Source organism: Phaethon lepturus, unplaced genomic scaffold, assembly GCF_000687285.1.
Source record: "Phaethon lepturus isolate BGI_N335 unplaced genomic scaffold, ASM68728v1 scaffold22994, whole genome shotgun sequence".
Lineage (NCBI taxonomy): Eukaryota > Metazoa > Chordata > Aves > Phaethontiformes > Phaethontidae > Phaethon > Phaethon lepturus.
The window spans coordinates 624-13,538 of record NW_010534375.1 but is presented as its reverse complement, the minus strand read 5'-3'; the positions used below and the strand labels follow the sequence as shown (position 1 = coordinate 13,538).

Below are 12,915 nucleotides of genomic sequence, written 5' to 3'. Positions count from 1 at the left end.
AGGGAAACGTTTTTTATTTCTAGGATCAGAAGGGAAAGTCCTGATTTCATGATCTAGTGTGATTTTCCTCATGCTGTGATGGGAATAACAGTAGGCAGTTAAATATATGTCTGCGTAGATTGGATATTAGGAAAAATTTCTTCACCGAGAGAGTGGTCAGGCATTGGCACAGGCTGCCCAGGGAGGTGGTGGAGTCGCCATCGCTGGAAGTGTTCAAAAAACGTGTGGATGTGGCACTTCGGGACATGGTTTAGGGGACATGGTGGTGTTGGGTTAACGGTTGGACTTGATGATCTTGAAGGTCCCTTCCAACCTTAGTGATTCCGTGATTCTGTATGACCAAGGTGTCCCTGGCTGGGGGAATTTTTATTCCGTGATACAGTGGGTGGGTGCTTGTAGCAAACAAAAATACTGTTAGCTGTTACAAGCCCAGGACGTTGTGTTTATGCACACATCTTGTAATGCCCAATCTAATAAAAAACCAGAGGTGTACAGGGGGTTTCCCTTTGTGGTGTGCTCATATGAATTTCCAAAAGAAATTTGATGTTGGCTGGAGGACTCAAAATCAGTATTTGTCCTCCTCTTGTGAGCCCATCTCTCTATTCCCAGGTGTAACAGTGAACAAGTGGTCTGGGCTGCCCAGGGAAACCCTTGTGTCTGAGTAAAAAACCAACCAACAAAAAAACCCGTGGAACATCTCAAAATATCGGACATTGGATGTACTCTGCCACTTCCAGGCATGTGCACACGGAGGGGTCTGAAGACAGCTGAAAATACTAAGTGTAGGTTGTCTGTCGAAATTGTTGGCAGTTAAATGAGTCTGGTTCTTAATAACGTAACTTAAGGTAGCTGCCTTTGTCCGTTTCTCCATGACCTGCTCCAGCCATTCTTCCACGTACCAAAGATAGGAGATGAAGCACAGGTCTAGGTCACCTGCAGATCATGTAGGGAACAGTGGGCATGGCAAACCAGGCAAGGTACCCAGCTGCTCGGATGTTGAAGGATGCCCTGAAGAGTAACATGTTTTCTGGGAAGATGCTTGCTCTCTCCTACTCTTCCCCCTCGCCCCCCAAAAGGATCTGTCAATTCTAGACTTGAAATGTCTGTCTGCAAAGTAATATTTGAATTTTATAGTGCAACATAAACTAAAAGCCTCTGAATTCACCGCCCCCATGTATCATCTGCCCTCTTCTACTGTAAGAGGTGTCCAAACATGAAGACCCACTTTGACAATGCAGTAGGATGTTTTCAGCAGCTCAGTTGAGTGAAGTGATTCCCTGACTGGATCTGCAGCAAACGTTCCTCAGTTTGCTTTATTTCACAGCTTTAGGTCTTTTTAGATTCTGGCTTGGCCAAGAGGGTGATTGGAAGACCTCTCCAAATTCCTCGCACCTCCATCGTGGTTTCTCTGTCACATGTTTGAATTAGTGACCTTGTCTTTAAAAAAAAAAAGAAACAAAAAAACTGACAGTGTAGTGGGTAGGAGGATAGTGGAAAATGAAATGACCATGAGACCAACCGCTTCTTCTCTTAATCCATCATAAAGCAATGCCTTTCTTATCGCTCTTTGATGTTTTCTTAGGATCATAAATGGCAGAGATTTAGAGGATTATCAGAGGCAGGATATGATTGCTCTTGGATACTCAGCAGAGAAGATTTTGGATATTAAACTGGTAGGATGGGTAATCTTGGCCAAAAGACCAAGCGGAATTTTGTCTGAGCGCTCCCTGTGTTATCGGCAGCATGTATGGCATGTGAACTTCATTTTCATGTCTACAGAATGAAATCATTCCCTCACATACAAGTAAAAAGAAACATTGGAGGAAATAGTAGTACTTTGTTCTGCTGTAGCTAGGTCTGCTCCATCTAAAACGTGGTGCGATGGGATAATGAACTTCTCTGTTCTGCACCATACCTGAGCTCTGTGAAAGTCAGAGGATTTGAGCACCATTTGGAAGTGGAGCATTCATGTAAATTAATTCTCGTTTGATCTGTTTTACAATAGCGTCATGTCATGGGCTGGCACCGTGCGACCAAGGATGGTTCACTGCCCGAGCGACAGCGTCCTCGTACGGCGTGTGGGTGAGCAGAGTGCCTTAGCAGAGGGTTCAGGTGCCTGAATTCAGAAAGTTGGAACTGGGAACTAACTGACCTTGTTACTAGTTTATTTTTATAGTGGTTTCTGTGATGGCTTTATTACAGTACAGCCAGGGGTTTGATTTGCTGGGCCAAACATTTGCTTTAACAAGTAAAATTATCATTGTTCTTTCAGTTGCGCAGCCAAGAGAGTTTATTAGTTTAAGTGACTGATTGCTTTAGCAGGTGCTCGGTTAATGGGGGCTTTGCTATATTATTTAATGTTTTTAGGTAGGGTGCAAAAAGCTCATTTTAAGAAGTCATGTTTCTTGAAATAGCTATTTTATTTGGCGTAAACCTCCTAAGTGCAACCCTTATATTCCATTTTTGAGCGCAAAGCACACAAAAAAGGCTTGGGAGGTGGAGAGCCACATTTAGCTGGCTACGTGGCTGGAGGGTTTCTTCCGTGTTCTAGTCCAGTCCTGAAAGCTGGGACTATTTTCCTTCTTTTTCTCAAAAATCTAATTGAGAGATCTACAGTTTTTAATAAATAAAATAGTATTTATGAGCCTATGTTTACCTAGAGTGCCAAGGAACTGGAACTGGGGAAAAAGGAAAAAAAAAAAGTATGTTTATTTTTAATTTTTCTATATGAAGTGATTTATCACAAATACCATGTGACCTTGTTCCAGGTTTGGTTGGGATTTAGGATGTCTACTTATTTTGCCTTATTTTGCAGTAGTCCTTATGGGCAACTACAATTATTTTTATCTACCTATAAGCAAATGAATGCATTTTGTAATATGGTTGTATTGACCCAGTGGAATTTAGGCTTGAAACTTTTATCACTCACAGAACAAAGTTTTTTATCCTGCTTAAAGGCATCTCTGTGTTCTCTCACTTCTACTCCATCAAGTCTATAAATCTTTTTCGTGAAATAGGTGATTAATTTTGGCGTGATGTCTGTTCATTGAATCACTGAGAATATTATCTGCTTTCTGTTCATGAAATCCAGGTGCAATCACTTATTGTAATAAAAATGAGAGTAGGAAAAATCCTCAGTTCCGAGGCTGCTGGAAAAGTCAAGATGTGATGAGGAAGGAGGTGTAATAGATGTAACATTTTGTCTCATATTATCACCAATAAGAGGAAAATAGGTCTAAATTCAGCAGTTACAAAAATCCTGATGTAAACAGGCTTAGGGAAGATAAAAGTTGTGGTTTCTCCTGCAGATTTCACACACTTAGTGAGCTCAAGGGGAAGAGGAAAGCAAAGCAAGGAGAAGGCTTTAAGGGCAGGTCAATGCTCTCTACCTTCCTCTTAGTCCCTTTACTTACATTGATCCCTGTGTCCCTCGGCCTTAGCAGAAAATTTCTATTTGTTTTTCAGGCCAGTTGAATCTCAGATGGGGCAAATTGTTCTTGCACCTGCTTTATGACAAAGTGATGTCATAGCTGAGGTCACTGTTGAGCTTGGAAGATGAAGCCTTGACTCGGACCTCTTTTGTAGAGCTGCATCTCAAGCATCGTCAGGACTATGTCGCGTCTAGTGCCGCACCTGGTCTAGATTGTTCTGAGCGGGTGTAAACTTCCGAGTGGCTTGGGCTTTGCCTGGGACAGCATTCCTGAAATTGCCTTCTGTCATCTCCTGCGGCTCTTGACATTGTACCGGTACCTGTGTGAGAAACGTCCCCGTTGAGCAAAGGCCATGCCTCTGAGCTCCGCTTCTCTTTGCCTCCATTTATTCTTCGTGTTCTTCAAATTGGTAAATCGTATGACAATAAACAGAAATACCCTCAGTGAAGAGAGAAGGGGAAACTGTTGTTTATCTGGTCAGGTGGTTTAGATTAGCAGTGATGCTGGTCTGTATTATGTTACTTTAAATCATAGTGTCCCAACAGGACATAAATTATGAAGATTGTTACAGTATGTTTCATCCAATGTAAGATCAACAAATTGGAATAATTTTTTTATAGGAAAATCAGTGCTTTGGCAAGGTTATTGTTGAAGAATTTAATTTAACTTGAGCTTTGCTTGCATTATTTCTTAATATGTAAAAACTATTTGCATAATGTATGAAGTATAAACATTTTTAGAATCAAAGGCAAGAATGCCTTTTCCAAGATTACATAGAGTGGCAAACTACTTAGAATAGATCAGTGTTTGTGCTTTTGCTGTCAAAAATGTTTGATATAGAGCTGGCGAGCTAGTTTCTTCACCGACATAATTGTAAACAAGTGTTGGAAGACAGAAACAGCGTTCTTTGTAGAACGTGGTGCAAAGGTTTTCACATACGCCACTGCAGATCTAACGTGGAGAGCCGTGTTTACAGCTATAATATGAATAGAAATAGGTAACTTTTTTGAGAGTGCAAAGCAGCATTTCACTTTCATAATGATGTGTGCAGATAAGTACGGGGATGCGAGCAGTCAGCTCTGGATGTTAAAAGGATGTTGTAAACGCAGAAGAGCATAGACAATAAAGTTGGAAATTGTAGTTGGGTTTTTTTTTTAGTTTCACGTGTTGTTATGAAGACAGAAATGGCATCTCAGTACATGCCAGTATGTCTTAGGATTCCTCTTCCATCCTTTCCCTTTATTAGTGTCCTTCAGAGATAGGAGTACTGCTTCCCCCAATCCCAAGCGATGCTTGGGGAGTGGGAAGGTTGGCTGCATTCATGGTATTTTGCTGCTCAAGCTATTAAAGAGGAGAAAAACCAAATGATCTACCTGTGGTTTGTTAGGTGGTGTTCACCTTCAGACCCTGCTGGATAGGGTGGGATGGAGGGAGCAGGGAAACGCCTGAGCCGGCTTGTCCATTGCTTGCACTCTCACCAGAGAGGTGGGGATTTAGCTCTTTGGGAACATGATTTAATTGCATTCTTAAGGACTGTCCCACTGTTCTCGGAATGGTATTAAAAAGGGGAAGAGCAATGGGAAGGTGTTCACCTGGTTTATGTTGTGGATGACTCCAGACAGGGCCAAAAAAAAAAAAAAAAAAAAAAGGAAGAAAAGAGGAGAATTTCTAATGCTACATGGATCCGGTGTCCCTGGGGGTGGTTCAGACAAACTGATGATGCCAACAGGGAAGAATCCCAAAGTGGGCACAAGGTTTTGAGAATGAATACCTGTTCTCCTGTGCTGCCATCACCTTCCTAAGTACTAGCTGTATCCCTCTTTTTTGTGTTTTAACCATATTGTCACTTTCAGATGAAGAGTGTGGCCTTCTGAGGTGGTTTTTGCATCTTTATAGGGTAAAAGTCTTTCTTGATGGAGTAAGTAGAATTAAAACAAACTCCGCATTTTTCCTGAGAGCACAGCAGAAAATGTCAAGAGATTAAGTCAAACCCTCGTGACTAGCTAAACATAACGTAAAATAGCTCGACATTAAAGAGCTTTTTCCTTTTATCCGTAGCTCACTGTTAGGTAGTCATGTCAGCTGGATGTGTGAAAGCTTCTGCAGTTTGGAAGTGAACCTTAGTGATTTGAGTTGATTGTTGCTAGAAGTGTCAAACTGCTAAGGAGAACACGTGCTATATACTGGATATTTTGTACTCGGGTGAATGGAGAGCAAATGTGTGAGGCGTAGTCATCCTCCCTTGTATGGCAATGTCACTATAACTTGTTTTATTTCTTCATTTCCCACTGATAAATGACACGGATGCAGCCCGGTGGGTGGGGAGGAGAAGACAGGTAGCCCTCACAGTGCAGAAGGTCAAGGTTAATGCTACCTCCAGCGTTATAATGACAGATGGGAGGCAGAAACCTTAATGTACTTGTGATTAGCATATGGTTTCTTTGGCTGAGCGTCCGAAGGATTTAAGAAGCCCGGGTACACTCTTCATAGCGTACGCATTTTAAAACAAATAAATAAAAAGTGTGGATGGTTATATTGTTGAGCCTTTCAGCTGTTTTTCTTGAGTATCTCCACTTTTGAGTCAAGTACTGTCAGCTGCTTTGTTCTGGAGATGCGCTGGGGTAATCCATCACTGGGGACTCGCGGGTGGGTGATGTATTAGCAGGACATAGTGACCTGTGTTGCTTTGATGTATAAGTCATCAAGATAATGTTGGCAAGCATTGTACAAAAGCAACATGTTTAAAAAGTATTAAGACGAATTGATTCCTTGCTTAAGAAGTGTGAAAGGAAGAATAATAGCAGATTAGCTCCGGGATCCTGCGGTTCTCCCGGAGCCGTGAAGCGTTGAGCGGTGCAGAGGGGCGGATGGAATTTCATCTTTCCTCCCACTTCTGACAGCAAAGTGTCTGGCCCTGGTTTTCCCATTCTCAGGCAACGAAAGTCGCATTAAGTCTTATTTTGTGATAGCATTTTTTGTCACTTTCAAAAGCAACTTGGCCAGTCCCGGAACATTTTTCAAAGTTTGGTTTGGAGTTTTTTAACTTTATTAGGTTAACTAGCTCTTCTAAGAGTAGCCTTGATTTTTACCTCATGGAGACATACTATGACTGCTAGTATTTAAAAAATGCTTTAGAAGTGATGTTACAGCTGGGACACCATTAGTTTTTAGTTCCTTCTTTTATGATCTTAAAAGACGTGAAGGGAAGAGACATACCGGCACCCAAGGCATCTCCTTGTCGGTGCAGGGTTGCTTCACTCCTTACTTTTTTGTTGCTCTTTGTGGTTTGTTACGGGGACTCTGCAGTCTGCCATCACTTGGGTGACACGATGTACATGTTTAGAGTAACCTGTATATCTGGATGTTATTTTAGCCCAAATGTCCTAAAAGGATTAGGCTGAAAATGTCTGCCTAATATGCCTGTTACTGAAATATCAGAATACTTGATAATACTGAATACAACAAAGCCTCTTTTAATACTTCTTTATGGCTTCTAGAAAATGCACAAATCCTTTCTTTCCACTCTTTCTTTATTTTTGAAGGAAAAATCTGAAGAAGTTCTCATTAGTGGCCAAAGGGCTGCGGAACTCTGTTATTAATATAGTGAAAATCAAGATTGTGTTGGGTCTTACTGTCGTGAGTAAAGTACTGGTCTCACTTTCATCAAGAAAAGTGTGATGGTCTGATAAACTCTGCCCACCAGTGCAGTCTTGACAATGATCTTGCACTGCAGACTGCTTAATAATTTTCATTATTTTTAATTAACGTTGAAGAAGTGCAGACTCCTGCTCAAATTAAGGTTGGTTGTGTTGCCGGAATGTGGTAATTACTTTAATTGATCACAAGATAGTTTCCTTGATCACCAATTAGACCAAATTACCGATCAAGTTTCAAGACGTGAAGAAATGTCCAAACTGATTTTATGTAATAGTGTTTTCATATCTAATCAAACCTAAATATCTTTTCCTTCCAGAGCCAATTGTATTTTCCCAAAGAAAGGTTACGGCTCTACAAATATAAAGGTGATTCATAAACAATAGGGTTCCAATTCATTTAATTAGCAAAGGAAGTATTTAGGACCTTAATGGAGATTGCGCTGGTGAAATTGCTCAGTAGAACTCATAGCTCATTTTCTTAGCGGGAGATACTTTTTGCGTATAATTAAAATAAACGAAAATGCAAGAAGTAAGTTGCTTTGGTTAATGTGCAATGAGGGAGAATGTCCCCGAGCAGCGCGGGGCATGCGGAAGGGGGGGCACGTCTGGCGGGTGTGCGGGCTTCGTCCTTCGCTGTAACGCCAGGTCGCCCTGGCTGGGACAGTCGTGGTCAGCTGGAGCAACGAGCAGCAGGACCTGTCCTGGGGAGGGTCCTCTGCGCCAGAATTAATTCCTTTTCGTCACTTGGGCGGCCCCAAGTTGAGCACTTTTCGGGAGGATGACCAGTGTTAGGACCAATGACTGTTTTATCCAGCTGGAGACTTTTTACGCGGTGGGTTGTTGTGGGGGTCCACTGATCGGAGAGGAGGAGTTAATTAATTTAGTAGGCTCGTTTGCTTGCGTCGTTCGCTCTGCCCGCCGTCCGTCGGAGCGGTGATGATTGTCACACAATCAACGGCTTGTGCTTGCGTAGCGTAACCTGCGTACACCCATAAGTGGGTGCGTTCCTGGCGTGGACAGACAGACGCTGGTAGAGCATACGTGAACCTGGCAGGGTTGTCATAAATTTAGTGTATCCTTTCCCTTGCTGCTTGTTTGCGCAGAGGCAGTCTAGTTGCAGATGCAATTGCTGTTTTAAAATTTTGGGGACATTCCTGTGTATATATTACTATGTTGGAAAAAACATTCCTATTAAGTCCGTGGACATTTAAAAAAAAACATTTAAATCAAATATCTTTCAGTACTATTAATGCAGAAGTGTTCCAAATCATTGCTAACGTCTAATGCACAACTTGCAGCTGTTGGATGCTTCAAAGTATGCTGCTGAAACATTTGCAAATTTTTAAAAGTAATTGTTCACTCGAAGTAAAACTAAACCAAGTGAGAGCTTCAAGGGAAGTTAGGTTTTCCCGAATTTTGGAATGCTCTTGGGTCAAAGAAAAAAGCTTTTTAATTGCTGACAGTTTGGTGATTTCCAAATGACAAACCTCATTGGAATGATTTTCTCTGATTATAACGTTTGCATTCATTTGACTGGCAAAGCGACTAACAAAGTCATACTTCATCCAGGCACCGATTCTTTTTTTTACTTAAAGGTTTTTGTAATTTGTGAGAGGGAAAAAGACTGAAACTATTATCAACCATTATATGTTATTCATTGACCATATGTTTGTTTGAAACGGCCATCGCTTGGTGGAATGCGGGCTATATACGTTCTCTTCCAGAAATTAGCATTAAAAAACTACCTAAATCAGGTTGGGTTTTGTTGAGCTTGTATGATAATATGAACCAGACTATAACGTGGATGTTACTTTTGCTTTGCATGTTAATTCAGGTCCTGAACCCCGATGGATGGAGCTTGGTATGAACAAAGCCCGCTGACTTAGAGGCGTCCTGCTCACGCACCGCGGCCCTTCGGGCCCCGCTGTGTAATTGCGTTCTTGATTTACGTGGACGTTCTAATTTTCTTTATAATGTAGTGATTTGCTCTTGAGTATTTTGGCAAGGGCCTGCTATTATTTTCTTCTTGAGCCTGTGATAAAACCTGCGTCCTGGGGGAGCATGCCAGGGAGAATATGGGGGCAGAGGGTTGGGAAACCTATTTTAACTCATTTTAAGGGAAAATATTTTCTCATAAAGCAGAGGGGCAAACCCACCTGCTGCCTTTCTCTCCCCAGTACAATAAATAGCAAAATAGTTAGGTGAAGGGATGTGTTTCTGGAATTGGTATCTGTCTAGTACAGCAATACTGCAGCATGATGCTTAATTAGAAACAGCACGTTTTTAAGATGCAGTAAGGGATGAGGGGTTTCGGATGGATGTTTGAAATTGCTGTTGGATGCCAAAGGTAAAATCATTGCTCTCATGCAATGGCTTTGAATCCTGGAGTAAGTAACATGGAGCAGAGTGATTTCCTCGGGGCTGAAGGGCATGATTTCAGCAGTCTCAGGAAATGCATCGGTGGCACGAGAAGGTGAAATGCTCCTTTAACACACATAACCCAAGATGCAGCAATCTGGAGCATCTCTAGGAGTTCTTGAGACTTTGGAGTGAATTTTGCAGATCAGCTGCCAGTCCTGGCAGGTGGAGGACTATTTTCCTCTTTGCTCTTTCTCTCCTTAGGCTTTTGGATTTATGACACGTGTTGCTTTGCAAGCGGAGAAGATGAATCACCACCCGGAATGGTTTAATGTCTACAGCAAGGTAACGTGTTCGCCGCCCTCGTCACAGGCATGGCAAGTTAAGGAGACCGCACCACTGGCCCATTCTCTCTGCCGTTCTTTATAGCTTATATACAAGGAGGAAGTAGGGGATTGGGAAGAGCTGGTGTCTTTATCAAGAGGTTTGAGATTTTAAAGATATATTGAGATCTTTGTAGTGGTGATACAGCCCCAGGAATCGAGCTCTTATGCAATTGTTTGCCGCCAGCTGCATGGTTTGGACCTGTCACTTCACCTCTCTGGATGAGGTCTAAACATAAAATAAAAGCCTTTAAACTCTTATGCGGCCAACCTGAGTAAATGACTGTTTTGAAACTACTGAACATTCACCACCTTTCATTCCTTTCTGTGCAGCAAATTGGGACCCCAGCGGTGTAGGGCAGCAGAGCGTCGATGTGTAGGTACCTAAACGGGAGCCTGGCAGTCTCAATTTAGGTTTGATTTTTTAAAAATTGTGGGCCTCTATGTCTCAACACAGCAACTTATAAAATTTGTTTCTAATATTACCTAACTGATGGTGGTCTCATATTTACAAGGGTTACAAGACACACTGCAACCCTCGAATGAAGGGTGCTGTGTGAAGGGGGAAATTATTGCGCTGCCTTTATTTTTCTTTTCTAGTTCTTCTCATTGCACTGTATCAAGTTGTTTGTTTTAGCCTTTGACGAATATATGCTAAAAGTATACTGAAAGGACATGTGAGCAAGCAGCCTGTGACTGGGAACCACCACCTCCAGAGCAGGACATCCCCACCTCTCCCCGTTAACAGAGGCATCCCAGCACAGGCTCCTCCTCATCAGCCCTTGAGGTCACCCTGTTTAAGGGGATGTTAAATGATCACCGGACAAAGTCCTCATCACCTGCCCTTCATGATTTCCCTGGCTTTCCAGAATGTTAAGAATTTATCTTTTTTTTTCCTCTTCTCTCTTCCCAAAATCTCAAAGGCGAGACAAAGTAACACCCAGCTTGTCATCTGGCTTAGTCTAAACAAACCGGTGGAGGCAGCTGCGTCATAGCAAAATGCACCAGTCCGTTTGTTTTTCTTTTTGAAATTAATCTGCAACAAACTCAACAATTTTTTCACCTTCAGGGTGCTGGTTTTTAACAAAACGCGTGAACCCCTGACTCCGCTGCTGGCAGCTTGGTCACTGACCCAGGTTCTTCGTGAAACCGATCCATGGAATTTAGATGTAAAGAATGAGTTATTTAATCGGACACCTCTTCTTGGATGAAACCCAAGAATGCAACGCCTGTTTTATTCTGCGAAAGGGCTCGCTTTTGGTTAAGACTTCAGGCTCTGTTAAGCCTCCTCACCTACATCTCCTGGTTTACATGAGCAGTGAGCACCATGTAAAACCTGTTCACTGCAGAGGCACGCAGTGTTCCCAATTGGTTGCTGCTCAGCCTGTGTGGCAGACATATAAAAATGACATAAAAATGTCTTTGTAACCCCTTTCTTTCCCATTTTTGACAGGTTCAGATAACTCTAATTTCCCACGACTGCGGTGGACTGACGAAGAGAGACGTGAAGCTGGCTCAGTTTATCGACAAAGCTGCTGCCGCAGTGTAGCCAAGATGTAAAACGCTTAATACAGTGCCCACCAATATTTTGCATTTAAACGGTATCCCTCATTCTTTGTAACCCTGATTTCACAAAAGCCCTGACCCAAGACATTTTGCAAAAAGAGTGACTGAGTTTTGTTAGCCTTTAAGACCTTAGGCTGAGAGACCTCTTTGGATGCTGTGCTTGTCCTTTGCCATCGCTGGTTCTGCATGAGGATGTAGCAGGTAAACCAGCAACAAAAAAGTTTAGAACAATGCTTTTCTAGAAACTAAAACAAGCTGGAATGAAAGCAGGAGCCCACCCACATGTGTCGGTGTTCCCCAAGCCCTCAGGAGCTGAGGCTGGTGGCAGGTGCCGCGTGAGGCTGCCCCGTGCCCGGCCGCTTCCCTCCTATAGATTTGTACATCTCTGCACTTCAAAGAGCGTAAGAGCGGGCTGGGCCGGGCCGGGCCCCTCTGGCTTGGTACCTCCATCTCTGCCAGTGACCGGTGGCAAGTGCGAGGGACGCTGCTGAGAGCAGTTCCGGCTGCTGCTGCTGTTTCCTTGGAATCGCAGCTCAACTAGCAGTTACAGCTTTGCATTTCGGTCTTTCTTCTGTGCTTGTCTGACGGCTCTTTGAACCCCTCTGCCCTTTTGGCACCCACAACCTAGCAGCTATATCCAGCAAAAGTGGTGCTGCATGCTTGAGAACCGTTCCCCATCGGAGATGCAAGTCTGGATCCTGCAGTTGCTGAAAACTTTAGCTCTGGTCCAGCAAATGCAAAAAAACCCCAGTGAGTTCCCAGCACGCACATCACTAAACGAAGCATGTGCTTAAGTGCTGTGCTGGGTCGGGTCAGTGCTCAGCACCTTGCAGGATTGAGCCATTACTGGTGGTGTAACGCTCCCGTACCTGCCAGATCTGGGGGGAGTAGCTTGGCCGGGCGCCCCGCGCACCGGTAGAGCTGCCGGCGGTGAAGGAAGCAGCATTAGCAGGATTCTTGCTAATCTGGGCTCGGCTGAAGCTATGCTCACCATTTATTTTTTTTTTTTTCTGTAGCTACAATTACTCATTGCGAACCTTGTTCCAAGAGCTGCAGATCCCACTGACGAGGTTTAAAATAATTTCTTCCGTGGTTTCAAAGTCTTTGTTTTTATCCTATGATCCTCGCCAAGACAGATTTCCACTGCCGGCAGGGAGATTTCAACCTGCTTAAGGCTTGCAGAAGGGCCTCTCGCTCTGCAGCCTCGCTGCCGAGTGTCCCCAGCGTGCACCGTCATGCCCTGCAAGCAGCTCCGGGTGCGGAGCTCCCGGGAGATTGACACCTCCGAAATGCCTGAGCGCATTGCTAGAATGGCACCGGCGGCACAGCTACCAGCTACTGGGAAGCGAGATACATACCGAGCACCAAAATCTGTATCGGGTCTATATGCGACGTGTGTGGTCTCTCAGATATTTGGGATGCACAGTGCCATTAGCTGCCGTGCAAGGATTCATGTGGATAAAATAAGAAAGGTATTTTTTGTTAATCCTTAGCAAGTGCACTGTCATGTGCTAATTGGTC

The 12,915-nt window shown here is 43.4% G+C and overlaps 1 protein-coding gene across 1 annotated transcript in view; it reads left to right on the top strand.

Annotated features, from left to right (window-relative positions):
• Positions 1-11,377, top strand: part of LOC104619591 (pterin-4-alpha-carbinolamine dehydratase 2) — a gene marked incomplete at its 5' end in the record, with an annotated part of 22,176 nt that extends 10,799 nt beyond the window's left edge. The window contains 2 exons of the mRNA XM_010285515.1: positions 9,710-9,790; positions 11,282-11,377. Of these exons, the coding sequence (XP_010283817.1) occupies positions 9,710-9,790; positions 11,282-11,377 (177 nt within the window). The remainder of the gene's footprint in view (positions 1-9,709; positions 9,791-11,281) is intronic.
• Positions 11,378-12,915: the final 1,538 nt, after the last annotated feature.